The sequence below is a fragment of the Phascolarctos cinereus genome, unplaced genomic scaffold (genome assembly GCF_003287225.1).
Source record: "Phascolarctos cinereus isolate Bilbo 61053 unplaced genomic scaffold, phaCin_HiC Scaffold_4;HRSCAF=312, whole genome shotgun sequence".
In the NCBI taxonomy this organism is placed as follows: Eukaryota; Metazoa; Chordata; class Mammalia; order Diprotodontia; family Phascolarctidae; genus Phascolarctos; species Phascolarctos cinereus.
In genome coordinates this window covers 76,740,183-76,754,379 of record NW_027555847.1, presented here as the reverse complement: position 1 = coordinate 76,754,379, position 14,197 = coordinate 76,740,183, and the positions used below count along the sequence as shown (strand labels likewise).

Genomic DNA, 14,197 nt, shown 5'->3' with positions numbered 1-14,197 from the left:
GCAAGTCACTTAACCTCATCCTTATTTGCCTTACTTTCCGCATCTGTAAAATGAGTTGGAGGAGGAAATGGCAAACCACTCTAGTATTTTTGCCAAGAAAACCCCAAAATGGGGTCAAGAAGAGTTGACCAGATTGGAAATGACTGACACAGTTATCTTAAATGTAATTTCTTTTTCTATCTCTTGCTGCTGGACTTGTTGGTAATATATAGGACTCCTGATGATTTATGTGAGTTTTTTTGTACATCTTGCAACTTTGCTAAAGTTATTAATTATTTCAACTGGTTTTAAAATTGATTCTCTAAGATTCTTCAAATATGCCACCATATCATCTGCAAAGAGTGATAGTTTTGCTTCTTCCTTGCCTATTCTAATTCCTTCCATTTCTTTTTCTTTTCTTATTGCTCTAGCTAGCATTTCTAGTACAATATTGAATAATAGTGGTGACAATGGGCATCCTTGCTTTACCTCAATCTCATCGGAAAGCCTTCTAGCTTATCCCTATTAGGGATAATATTTGCTGATGGTTTTAGATAGATACTAATTATCATTTTAAGTAAAGCTCCATTTATTCCTATGCTTTCTAGAGTTTTTTTTTAAATAGGAATGAGTGTTGCATTTTGTCAAAGCCTTTTGAGATAATCATGTGACTTTTGTGGTTTTTTGTTATTGATGTGGTCAATTATGCTTTTAATACTGAGCTAGCTCTACAATCTAGCCTGGTAATAGCGTGTGATCTTTGTGATATGTTGCTGTAATATGTAATATGTTGGAAAATCATGGCAAAATTTGGTTGTCCAGAGAAGTTCACCACTATTGTACATCACTTTCATAATGGCGTGCTTGCACACATTCTGGATAATGGACGGTACTCTTGCATTGTCACCAGTGGTGTGAAGCAGGCCATGTGCTTGTTCTTATGCTTTTCAGCATGATGTTTTCAGTTGTGTTGGATGCCTTCAAGGAGGACAGAAATGGCATCAAGGTCAGCTATTGCACTGATAGCCAAGACTAAAGCATAGCAGGTTTGGTGCATGATTTTTGTTCATAGATGACCATGCATTCATTGTAGCCTCTGAGGCTGAGATGCAACAAAGTACTGATCAGTTCTTAGCTACTTGTGCTAATTTTGGCCTGCCAATCAACACTAAGAAAATAGAGGTTCTCTACCAGCCAGCACCACACCATTCACGCATAGAACAATTGATTATAACAAATGGAGAAATTTTGAATGCTGTGAATAAGTTACTTACCTTGGCAGTATACTTTCCAGGGGTATACATAGAGATGATGAAGTTGATGAACACATTACCAGAGCTAGCTCAGTGTTTGAAGAGTTCCAAAGAAAAGTGTGTGAGAGAAGAGGTATCAGATTGTCTATCAAACTGAAAGTCTATAAAGCCATTGTGCTGACTTCAACAATGTTTGTCTGAGAAACCTGGACAGCATATCAGCACCATGTTAGGAGACTGAAGTGCTTCTATTTGAATCCTCTTAAGAAGATTCTGAAGATCATCTGGCAAGAAAAGGTACTTGGGGAGAGGATTCTAGGAAGGTGGCAGAGTAGGTCAGAAAATTCCAAGCCCTCAAGATTTTCCCCCACAAGAGATAAAATAGCACCTTAGAACTAATAAAGTGTGGGTGAAAATAAATAAGAATAAGGGCACAACAGGGATCTTCCTGGGTCAACTGGAGTAGATGAGAAGAAAAATCTCAGGATGGTGTTTGTTTCCTGTGAAAAGTAAACACCTCCAGGTTAGAGGCAAGCCCAGGGGGTAGCGGGGTTGAGAGGCTGCCTCTACCCCAGCCGAAGGAACTTTTACCTCTGGGACAGCGACGGGAGTTGGGTGTCTGAGCCGGGGAAGATTGGGGGAACCTCTGCTGACACGGAATACCAGATCCAGCTATGTGGTGGAGAGTGGCAGGAGCAAGAAGGAAGCAGTACACACCTGGTGAGTGCAGAAGCAGTGGGGCAGAATGCCCCTGGCTGTGGGCACTTACAGGAAGCTGGAGGTTTGGATTGGTTCCAGGCTAGAGGGGAGAACTGAAGGTCTGAGGCAAGAGGCACCATTCCACATACCCCAGGGCCAGAGGCGATTACACAAATTAAACTACTACTACCCAAAAATGCTCGGGCAAAGGAGAAAGTTATTATGGGAATAGAGAAGACAGGGGTTCCTCTTCAGAGGAGGATATTGAAGCAAAGAAACCCTCTGCTACCCCAAAGAGTAATGTCAGATGGTCACCTGCCCCAAAAGAATTCATAGACGATCTTAAAAAAGACTTTAAAAATCAAATGAGAGAGATGGAGGAAAAACTAAAAAAAAATAGTAAGAATAATCCTAGAAAAACAAGAAAATTATGAAAAGAAAGTTAACCAATTAGAAAAGAAGATCCAGAATCTTAAGGAAGAAAATGCCGCCTTAAAAATTAGAATCGGGCAAGGCAAAGCCAGCAAAATTGTAAGAGATCAAGATATAATTAAACAAAGCATAAAGGATTAAAAAATAGAGAAAGTGAAACATCCTATAAGAAAAATAATTGATTTGGAGAACAGATCAAGAAGAGGAAACATAAGAATAATCAGGCTACCTGAAGGCTATGATCAAAAATGGAATGTTGATACAATAATACAAGAAATAATTAAAGAAAATTGTCCTGAAGCATTAGAACAAGGGGGGAGAGTAGAACTAGAAAAAAAATCCATCGATTACCACTTGAAAGAGAGCCTATGAGAAGAACTCATAGGAATATTGTAGTCAAATTCCAAAACCCCCAGCTCAAGGATAAGATATTAAAAACAAGAAGAAAAAAATAATTTAAGTATGATGGTGCCACAATTAGACTCACACAAGACCTAACAGTGGGACACTAAAGGACCACAGGTTTTGGAACACTATATATTGAAAAGAAAAGAGCCAGGGCTTCTGCTGAAAATATCATACCCACCAAAGTTAAGCATGATCCTGAATGAAAAAAATGGGCATTGGATCATCTGTAAGACTTTTAAGACTTTACTTTAAAAAAAACCAAACAAACCTAAAAACAAACCACCTGAACTTAATAGAAGATTTGACATACAAAAGCCAAGAGAAACATAAGGTACATACCAAAGATTGGTTACAAGGGATTCTATAAGGACAGACCATTTACTTTTTATATATGTAAAATTTAAATGTATGTCTAAGACTGTCATTAGTAATTGGGTAGTTTGTAAGAAAGATTGGGGTAGACTTGAGTATGATATGACTTTAAAAAGTTAAAACCATTTAGGAACAGCTAAAAATAGTAATTATTTTATATAAATGAGGTGAAAGAAGAATAATCTATACAGAGGAATTAGATGGGGGAGAAGGGTTGGTAGTTCTGGTAACCTACTTTCATCTGGAATGGGTTTAAGAGGGAACAATACATATATATCTAGAGAGTATAAAAGCCTTCTAAATTCAGATGAAATAAAATGGTAAGGTGATAGAGAGAGGGAAGGGAGCATGGAGGGTAAGGGAATAGGTTATAGGGGGCTATAGAAGGGTATTTAGATTTATGGGAGGGAGTAGGCTAAGTAATAGAAGGGCAAGGTAGTGGGTAGAAGTAAAGAAGAGGAGTCAGGAGGGATAGGAAACAAGAGATATGCACAAATATAAAAACAAAGATCAGGAGTAGAATTTGTTATAGAAAGCATATCTCTATATATTTATGTATATATGTGTATATATGTATATGTGTATGTGTATATCTATATCTACATAGAAATATATCTGCACCTAATTGTAGCCTTCAGAGGGGAGTAGGGGAAGAAGGGTGAAAAAAGAACAAAATAAAAAGTGCACAGTAGAGAACAAAAGAAAACTTACAAGGAAGCAGAGAAAAGATGGACAGCTCTCAACACAATGTGTAGTATTTTTCATACAGGCTTTCTTGAAGTGAAACTTTATCGTCACATATTTTAAATCCTCTCTTATGTTTTGCTATGTACATGACATGCTTTTTTTTTTCTTTTCTTACTTTGCATTTAAATTCCAATATTTAAGTTTATGATTTTTTTCTTTTCTCTATTCTGTATTTGTATTCTAGTGTTTGAGTCTAAAATAAAATTTTTAAAAAACCCCAAAAAATTGAGGCTGTTTTTGATTTTTGTATTTTTTATCTTGAGGGGATAACAGCTCTGCAGATAATAGATATGCAAATATCTGCTTAATTAAACCAATATTCCTTCTATGCTCAAAAATTTGCATTGATTCTCTATGTTCAATTTAAAATATTTTCTCTATAAAATGGAATTTAATGTCTATTTAAAATCTATTTGTTTTTATAAAGCTGATGAATGGGTTCAGGGAGGACAATTGAGTTACTTTAGATGAACATCCTAATAGTCAGAATAGAAAGAATTTCAGTTTCAGGTATCACATATTATGGAGGACTCCAAAAAGTGGAAAAAAAATGCCCAGGGGAAAACATTCAAGATAGCTAAGGGCCTTGAATCAATACCATAGAATAATTAGTGAGAAGAGCTTAGGATGTTTAGCTTGTGCAAGACTGAGGGGCATGATAACTGTCTTAAAAAACTGGAAATCATGTAATAGAAAAGTGTGGTTAGTCTTTTTCAGCTCGATATCAAGGAAAGAACTAGGATCAGTGGTTAAAAGTGTGAAAGAAAAATTTACACTTGTTACCTCCCTGACCCAAAAAGACATCCCATAATGAAATCAAGTGCTTAAAAAAAGAAAAAAAAGATAAGGTACTGGGCTCTGAGGTTCTTTCTTGAGCTAAGCTGCCAAGTTTTCAAACTCTGCTGCAATGGGCTGGCCATGCTGTTCGAATGCCAAGCATATGATTGCCTAAAAGTCTATTTTATGGAGAGCTCACCCGAGGCAAGTGCTCACATAGAGGTCAGAAGAAGCACTTCAAGGACACTTTCAAGGTCTCTCTGAAGAATTTTGGGAATTGATTGTGAGATATAGGACTGCCTGCATAAAAGAAGGCACTGTGCTCTATGAGTAAAGCAGAATTGTAGTTCAAAAGAACTGTGAAATGCCCACATTTGGAAACATCTCCACTTGAAATGTTCATTTGCATGATTTGTAGCCGACCTGTGGTAGAGCCTTCCGAGCTCATACTGGTCTGATCAGCCACAGTCAGACACATTGTACCCTGACCCCAACATAATGACATCATTTTGGTTGTCTTTGACAATGAAGGACAATAACCAACTATTTATCATTTTAAGGAAAGCTCCATTTATTGCTATGCTTTCTAATGTTTTTAATGGGAATGAGTGGTATATTTTGTCAAAAGATTTTCCTGCATTTTTGAGACGATCATGTGACTTTTGTTGTTTTTGTTATTGATATGATTAATTATGCTGATAGTCTTCCTAATATTGAGGCAGTCCTGTATTCTCATTGGGTCCCAGAACAGGATCTTTGTGATATATTGTGGCAATCTCCTTGCTAGTATTTTTAAAATTTCTTTTTATTGTATATTTGTTGTATAAATACACAATAAAAAGAAATTTTAAAATTTTGTTGTGTATTTGTTATATAAATACACAAGAAGAAATGACAAAGAAATGTATTATGAACTTAAATATTAAATTAGAAAAGGAAAAACAAAAAGCATTGCTATATGCACAGCAGAATGTGAGAGGATTCAAAATACACAGCAATAAATTTCCATTTCAAGAAATCCTATATAATAAACACTACATGCCATTTTCTGAGCTGTCCAACTTATCTTTGCTTCCTTGTAAGTTTTCTTTTGTTCTTCCTATGCACTTTTTACTTTGTTCTTTTTTCCCCCCCTTTCTTCCTTCTTCTCCCAAGAAGGTTACAATTAAGCAGGGAGATACACACATACACACACATACATACATACATATACACACACACACATACGTACATACATACATACATACATATATGCCTACATACATACTTACACATCCATAAACTTAGATATCTATGATCATATTAATACATAGACAAACACATTCATATGCATCTATGTAAGACCATATTATACTTGTTTACCCTCTGTTTCTCTGAGGGTAGATAACATCTTCCTTCATAAGTCCAAGTCTTTCAATATCTTTCTGAGTTCACCAATAGATCATTTCCTACACCACAGCAATATTCCAACCTTATACTGGCTAGATATTTTAAATAGCCTAAAACGATATTGATTAATATGGCTGACGTACATTGTAGTTTCTCTATCTTTCTCTTTTGATTAAATCTATTTTAGCTTTAACTTTGTCTGAGATCATGATTACTACCCCTTCTTTTTTCCCTAATAAATTCTATTCCTGATCTTCATTTTATGTTTGTAGCTCATATTTCTTATCCCTCTTCACTCCTCTACTTCTACCTGATACCTTGCCCTCCTATTACTTCACCTACTCCCCACTCCAAAGATCTCTCCTTTACCCTCTCCCCCACACCTTACCTTCTTGTTTGAATCTGAATTTAGAAGACTTTTATGGCCCTCTCTCTCTCTCTCTCTCTCTCTCTCTCTTTATATATATATATATATATATATATATATATAATATATATATATATATATATATATATATATTTATATAACACACACACATATATATACATATATATTATTCCCTCTTTATCCCATTTCCAATAATCTAGACAGCCTTCTATACACCCCCCTCTTACTCTATTCCCTCACCCTCTTATTTCTTTATTGATTTAGAAGGCTTCTGTTCGCTTCTAAATGTATATATTGTTCTCTCTTTGACCCAGATCTGATGTGAGTAGGGTTCTCTCTAAAATTCATTCCCTTTTCCTCTCTCTCCTTCCTATCCTCTAATCCCCATGAGTGCTCTTATTTTGAAATAGATTTCATTATTAAATATTAAATATTATTAAATATTATGTAAAGTCTACAATTTGCTTTCTGTGCATTATAGAAGCAAATTCTTACAATCAATGTACTATCATTTTACAGATGAGGATACTGTCATTCAGAATGATAATATAGCTATAAAGTGTCAGAAACACAATTTGAACTTGGGACTTTCATCACTTAAAATCCAGGGTTTTTCCCCCCTATACCTTGCTTTCTTTTAACCAGTTTCCCATTTTTTGCTTTACAAGGGAGTGGAACTACATGTTTCTTTTGTGCAAGGGTGCCTATATCTATTCTCTAGACAGTTAAATTATGTTTTGGTCTGTGTCAGTTTGTCCTAGATAGATGGCCATACTGAAACTCTGTTTCTGATTAGCAATAAGAGATTTATGGAGAAATGTAACTAAATATTTAAGGTAGTGATTGTTCTTTGTGTAAGTATTAAATGATCTCCCTTCTCCTTTTCCTTACAGAATTTGAAGGATATCTACAATGTCCTCAAATGGGTCTTTACCATTTTCCCTCAGTTTTGCCTGGGCCAAGGTTTAATAGAACTCTGCTACAATCAGATTAAGTTTGACCTAACCCATAACTTTGGCATTGATTCCTATGTGAGTCCTTTTGAAATGAATTTCTTGGGTTGGATCTTCGTGGCAATGGCCCTGCAGGGCACAACACTTCTTCTCTTGAGAATCCTGCTGCATTGGGACTTGCTTCAGAAACCAAGGTGTGTTTTTCTTTGAGTTTATTTGTCAAGGGGACCTTTCCTATTTCCTGGAACAGGAGAGAAAGATAACATTTTCCTGAAAACTGAAAGATAAGAAATTATTTGAACATTATTATATATAGCTTAAAGAGCCAAGACTTTGCAATTTTCTGTTTTTATGTCAGTATAAGTCACTGAGTCTGGGAAAGATAACTTCAAAAGATAACATCTGAAACCTCTGAGATAATCTCTCTAATTATTTAATTGACTTTTAATCTATTTGCTGCTTTGAAATACTTGAACTCGAACATTGGTTATACATGTAGCATCTAAAGTGCATTTATTTAGTGGATGGCACATAATATTATTTTCATTGTTTAATGTTGCTGTAATCAACCTTGGGAGGCAGTAGTATTCACTGTAATTCAATTAACTATACTTCTTCCAATTATTACTCTTTCTCTTAGCAAATATAGTGTTCTCTTTCTTTGCTACATGAAAATACAAAGGAGGGTTTAGGAAGACATAAGAAAGAGCTAACATTTATATAGGACTTTGAGGTTTGCAAAATGCTTTATATATACTAGCTCATTTGATCCTCACAACAACTAAGATAATAGATAATAATAACAAAATCACTAGCATTCATATATAGGCTAGAAACACAAAGATGCAGCACTCCCTGTATGTGTGTAACTAGAAAAGGAGGTGGTGTGTCAAGAGGAAAAGACTGTGCATGGACTGTTTTAATGCTCCACTGATAGATACTCTTGAGATACAATGAGCAGGATGAAGATCTCTTGCACTAGTTATGTATTCTCTTCTGAGCCTTAGTGCTTTCATCTGTAAAATGATGAATTCAGTTTACCATAGACTCATAGAATTTGAGAGTTAGAAGGAAATTCAGCGATCATCTAATCCAACCTATACATGAAAGAAATGACTACTCTAACATTCTTGACAAATACTCTAACAAACTTGACAAAGTTTGTCCTTTATTTGAAAGTCCTCCAAGGAAGGGGGGCACACTAACTCTTGAGCCAACCTGTTCCACTTTGGAACACTCCAACTGTCAAGGAATTTTTTCCAGACATTAATTCAAAATGTGCCTACTTGAAACTTTCACCATTTGTCTTGGTTCTTAGCTCTGGGACAAACAAGTCTAATGCCTCCTTTCCATGACAGTCTTTCAAATACCTGAAGTCAGCATCATGTCCCCCTGAGTCTTCTCTTCTCTGAACTAAACATGTCTAGGTCTTTCAAATGGTCCTCATATGACAAAGAGTTAAGGTCCTTCAATGTCTCAATTGCCCTCTTCTAGACGCTTTCCATCTTATCAATATCTTTCTTAAATTATGGTGCCCAGAACTGAAGACAGTACTCCAGTCAAGGTGTAACAAGGACAGTGTACAGTAGGTCTATCATCTCCTTATTCCTGGAAGCTTTTCCCCTTTTAACATAGCCTACAAGCACATTAGCCTTTTTGCCTGTCTAGGTTATCTCTAAAGTGTCAAATCCTTTGATCTTGAAGGCTTTATGGGGAAATGGGAGCACAAACCACAAAGGATGAATAAGAAGGTGATGAAAAGGTTATAATTTGTGTAGGTAGAATGCTACATGAGAAAATATTTCTAAGATGTCAAAATCACAGTCAACTTGGCTTTGTCCATCTTTCTGTAGTCATGTGACAAGTCAGAGGATCTCTGAAACTAAGGGATTTCTGTCATTGATAATCTGTTGAAAAAATGGCCTAGAAATACACATAACTACAACTATAGTGGAAGTAAGATTTTGCTGTTGTGAGGAAATAGTCTCTTTGAGGAGAACCCCAGATTGAGATTTCTTTTGAATTTTATTTTTATAGTGTTATCAGCATAAATTTGAAGCTCTTAAGCCTGTGAGCTATTGTAGCATCATGGTAAAATACAGCAAGGTAGACTTGGATTCAGGAAGGCCTGAATATAAATCCCATCTTTGCTACTTACTGACTGAACAACCATAGACGATCATCTAAATGCTATGCGAAGAGCCCCATGCAACTCTAAATCTATAAGTTATAAATAAGTTGTGATCTGCATGGATGTGCCATCAATGAAATGACAAGCTCATGATATATTGCAATATTAGCATAAATTAAAATGGAAATAATATGAACTTTATTATTAGTAATAATATTTACCAGACATAATTGATGTTTAGATACAATGTAGAATATGTACACTCACCCAGTGCGAGTTAACCTGGATTAGTCCTAATGACAACTAGTCTGCTGTAAGTTCATTGACTATTAAAAACATTTGAGAGGATAGAAAAAAGTCTGTAACTAAGAATTTAATTAGTAAAAGATATAAGTTCTTATGACTTATTTTCCCTTCTTCAATAAATTTTAAAAAATAATTTAATGAATGCTTACTATTTACATGACCCAATAGTAATTTTGAAGGTGAATGGAGGAGGTTGAATGGGCTCATCTTGAAAGCAGAAGTTTCTGAAGGTTTATGTGGATGGAACTGAATGAGTTTATGTCTCATCCCCACCCTGACTAATCAAAATAGTGTTGATACTTAGGTGCCTACCTTCCACATAAGATCTTCAGGGATTAATTGGTTACAATGTATGAGTTACACATATTTTGGGGAAAAACCCAGAAACAGTGGCTTTAATGTTCTAAAAAATATGATTTTTCGAAGCCAGTTAAGGCTAATCACTTCTGGGGCTGAATAATAGAGAGTGGAGGGAGCATTTTCTTCCTATGTACATGGGCTTTTCTGATAATGGAATAGGTGAGCTGCTAACCAAAAATGAACCTGAGCTGTTAGCAGAGGATCATTATCAGGTTAGCTTGGAGTCACGTATTTGTTTTTTAATAACTTTTAAATAGCATCTGGTAAGCCAGAGGTGTTGTGATACACATTGGTTGAAGAAATATCCATATTGACTCAACCAAAAACCTTTTATGTTTTTAACCGCTAAAGCAGTTTCAATGGGGAAAAAAATAAAGTTTAATAAGGTCCAGACTCTTCCCCTGAGGAAGTGAAAGAAAATGGAGACAGACATAATGTCCAATACGTCCTATGCATGTTACCTTCATCCTTTTGACATAGAGCTAAATGTAGCATATTTAGTTAAAAGTGAGCAAAAGGAAGAGGGAGAATTAAAGGCTGTGATACATAATGTTGCCAATTAGATCATCTGGGAAGAGTCTGGAACAAGAAAATGAAGAATTTTTAGAATTTCCTCTAGCTCTTCTACCACCTTGCCCCATTGCTAGGAACAAAAAGGTCATGAGGGCACTTGAGAGAGAATTGGCAAGGCCTGGCAGAAGCCTTGAGACCTGCAGTCATATATTTTTGTGTTTATCAACTAGAAGCCATTAGAATTATATGAAAACTGATACAAAAAGCTTGTCAACATAGTTTGTACAATCATGGACACAGATTATTTAGAAAGAATATGTTACGTTATGGAAGCTCACAAGGAAGAAGCAGCAAATGAGTGAGGTAAGATGATTAGGGCTTAAACATATATTTGAAGGCATTTTGTTCACAATAACCCTGTGACATGAATAGCACAAGGAGAATTATCCTTGTTTTACAACTAGAGAAAACAAAGATGAGCTATGTTGTCTCCTGTCTGATGTTATATAGCTAATATGATCTGTGGCAGGATTCAAATTCAGCTTTACCTTCCCCCAAGTTCAAATCTGTATCTACTGCACCATAATGTTTCTGCAAGATGAGCCATTAGGTGAAGGTTATGTATACAGAAAAAGGGGTAGATTGGCAGAATATTGTAAGGAAAGAAGCACCCCAGTACAGAAGAATAAGAATTAGAAAAGGAGGTATAGAAGAATATCATCATCTGGAAATATTAATGGTCTACTTTTTTTTATGGTCCTACCCATGCTAAAAAGGCTACAAAGTCATACAAAATGAAATTTGTTAATACAAAATATTTTGAAAAGCATAAATTTATTTGCAACAAATTGAAATTGGAGAGAATTGAAGCTATATAAAGGATGTTCTAAAAATCTTAATCAAGTTTTAAGTTTATTAAAGCTTCTTAAAAAACAATCAAATAGAAAACAAACCTAAAGCTGCACTAAGATTTTTGGGACACTCTGTGTATCTGTGCGTCAATATCTATATCCATATCTACATCTATAATCTATATCTACAGATAAATATATTTATGTGCAATTCATATGTATAGAACTTTACTAACTACTTTAGTAACTGGAGAGGCTATATGTTACAGTGGGCAAGAGCCCTAGACTTGGAGTTAGGAAGATCTGAGTTTGAATGTTGATTCACATGCTTAATAGTTGTGTAACCCAGGTAAACTGCTTAAGCTATCTGGAACTCAGTTTATATATATAAATATATAAATATATGTATATATATACACATACATATACATACATATATGTGTGTATATATATGTATATGTATGTGTATATATATATATATATATAAATATGTAAAATGAGAGGATTGGACTTAGTGACCCCCAAGGTCCCTTCTGGCTATGAATCTATGGTCTTATGATCTATAATAAAAACATCTATTTAGTTGAGTTTGCCTCCTTAAGACATCATTTTGAAGCATTTCTTTCACAGTTTTGATTTAATACTCTAAAATGATTTTTAATAATTATTCATCCAATTGAAAAATAGCTTTAATCTGATGTCATCTCATTCCAGTTCTAATTAGGAAGGTTAATGGAGTTTCTTTCATTTTAACAAATGAAACTGGGATCTTGCATGTCACCATTAGTTAGTATGGTGATACAGATGGGCTATGGAGCAATGAATTTTGTACAGAGATTTGAAAAATGTTGCACTGCTTAAAAAAACTTTGCCCTTCATATTTCTCAGAATATGTCCCCATATAATTGACCTTTTTGGATTCATCTTCATTTTCCATTTACAGGAGTCACCCAGTCATTCTTGGTCCAGTCAATCCTTCTGAAGATGTAGATGTTAAAGAGGAGCAAATGCGAATTTGGGCCGGAAGAACATACAATGACATTCTTGTGCTCCAGAACCTCCAAAAAAGTTACCAAGGTTTTGGCAAGAAGACCACTGCCGTGAATGATATTAGCTTGGGAATACCAAGAGGCGAGGTAAAATGAATTCTATTTCGAGTCTCATTTGGGGTCAAAATTGTGTAATCATAAGCAGTTGTTCAGATATATAATGTTATGTTCAGAAAGTTGGAAATCACACTCAAAGGGACCTTTCACTTGCAGCAATTTTTGGGAAATGAATACTAGTGGACTCAGAAAGAGGAGCTAGGGGCTATTTACATAGTGAATACATTTTCCGGGATTGATACTGTTCATTTTCTTTCATGGCTTGCTTTGGTTTTTAAAAATACGTGTGACATTAGAGTGTTAATGACTGTTTGTTTAGGTTGTGAAATAGATTATTTTTTTGATTGAGTAGGAATATTTTATGGATTAGATTAATTAAGGAAACAGCTTCCAACTCTTACTTGGAATTTAATACTCTTTAAGTGCCCAATTAAATATATATATATAGTCAAATGAGAGCAGAAAGGTAAAAGAAATTCACATACTATAACACTAAATGGGAGATGTTTTCATAAATATGATGCTAAATCTTGCTGAAATGTTTAATTAAAGCTGACAGAAGTAGCATAAATTGCTCCTGATTTGCTCTTAAATTGCAGATGTAAAGGAAAATCAGTTCTGAAAATAATTGCTCTTAATGATGGCTAAAAAAGAAAATACCTTGCATTCATTTCTATTCTCCCCAGGAATTCAAAGTACGAAATAGACATTATCCAGCTAATAGCTACAACATGTTTGTGAAGTTAGAGGTAGACCTTGTACTCCATTTTAAAAATGAGAAATTTAAAATGTAAAAATTTAAGTGACTAACTTAATGTGATTCAATGACCCAGGTATGTAGAGAAAAATTATCTAACAATGGAAGACAGAAGTGACAGTAAAGAGAATTCTATCCAACAAATGTTGAATAAATGCCTCCTGTCCTCAAAGCATTCTGCTAAATACAGGTACTAGAAAGGCCCTCAAAATTAGTAATCGTTGCCCCTAAGAAGCTTGCATTCTATAAGGGACTTAGTAACTTCACTATTATCCTAGGGACCTAGTTCCACTAGTGGTCATTTATATAGTTTCAGCCATGTTATTTTATCATTTTTTCCTATTCTCTCCTAATTATAGTGGTATAAAGTGCAAGAGCAATGCTTAAAGTTAATTCATATAAAAATGCTATCAAAAAACTAATGTTCAATTCTAGCTGTGGGTTTGCAGGATTCTAGAAGATATGGTGCTTAAAGATGTTCTGTCTCTGCACTTTGTAGGAGAGGAAATTGAGGGCTCAAGATAGAAATCATTTGCCAAAGTGTTATTTTCTAAGGAGTTTTAATGTATTCTTTTTTTTTTTAAAGAATCCTTTCAAAATTATGTATTCGTTACCTACTGATCAATTAGTCAACCTATCTTTATAGATTGTTCACCCCATGCCAAACTCAATGTTAGGTTTCTTGAGGGAATAGTAATAATAATGATAATGATAATGATAATAATAATAATAATAATAACCTCACAATATGTTTGGGGAGATGGGATATAAACACA

General features: G+C 34.8%; 1 protein-coding gene across 1 annotated transcript in view; it reads left to right on the top strand.

The window, feature by feature from the left end:
• The window catches only part of ABCA13 (ATP binding cassette subfamily A member 13), a 482,687-nt gene that overhangs the window by 336,973 nt on the left and 131,517 nt on the right, over window positions 1-14,197 (top strand). Inside the window, 2 exon segments of the mRNA XM_078151686.1 lie at window positions 7,338-7,591; window positions 12,502-12,694. Of these exon segments, the coding sequence (XP_078007812.1) occupies window positions 7,338-7,591; window positions 12,502-12,694 (447 nt within the window).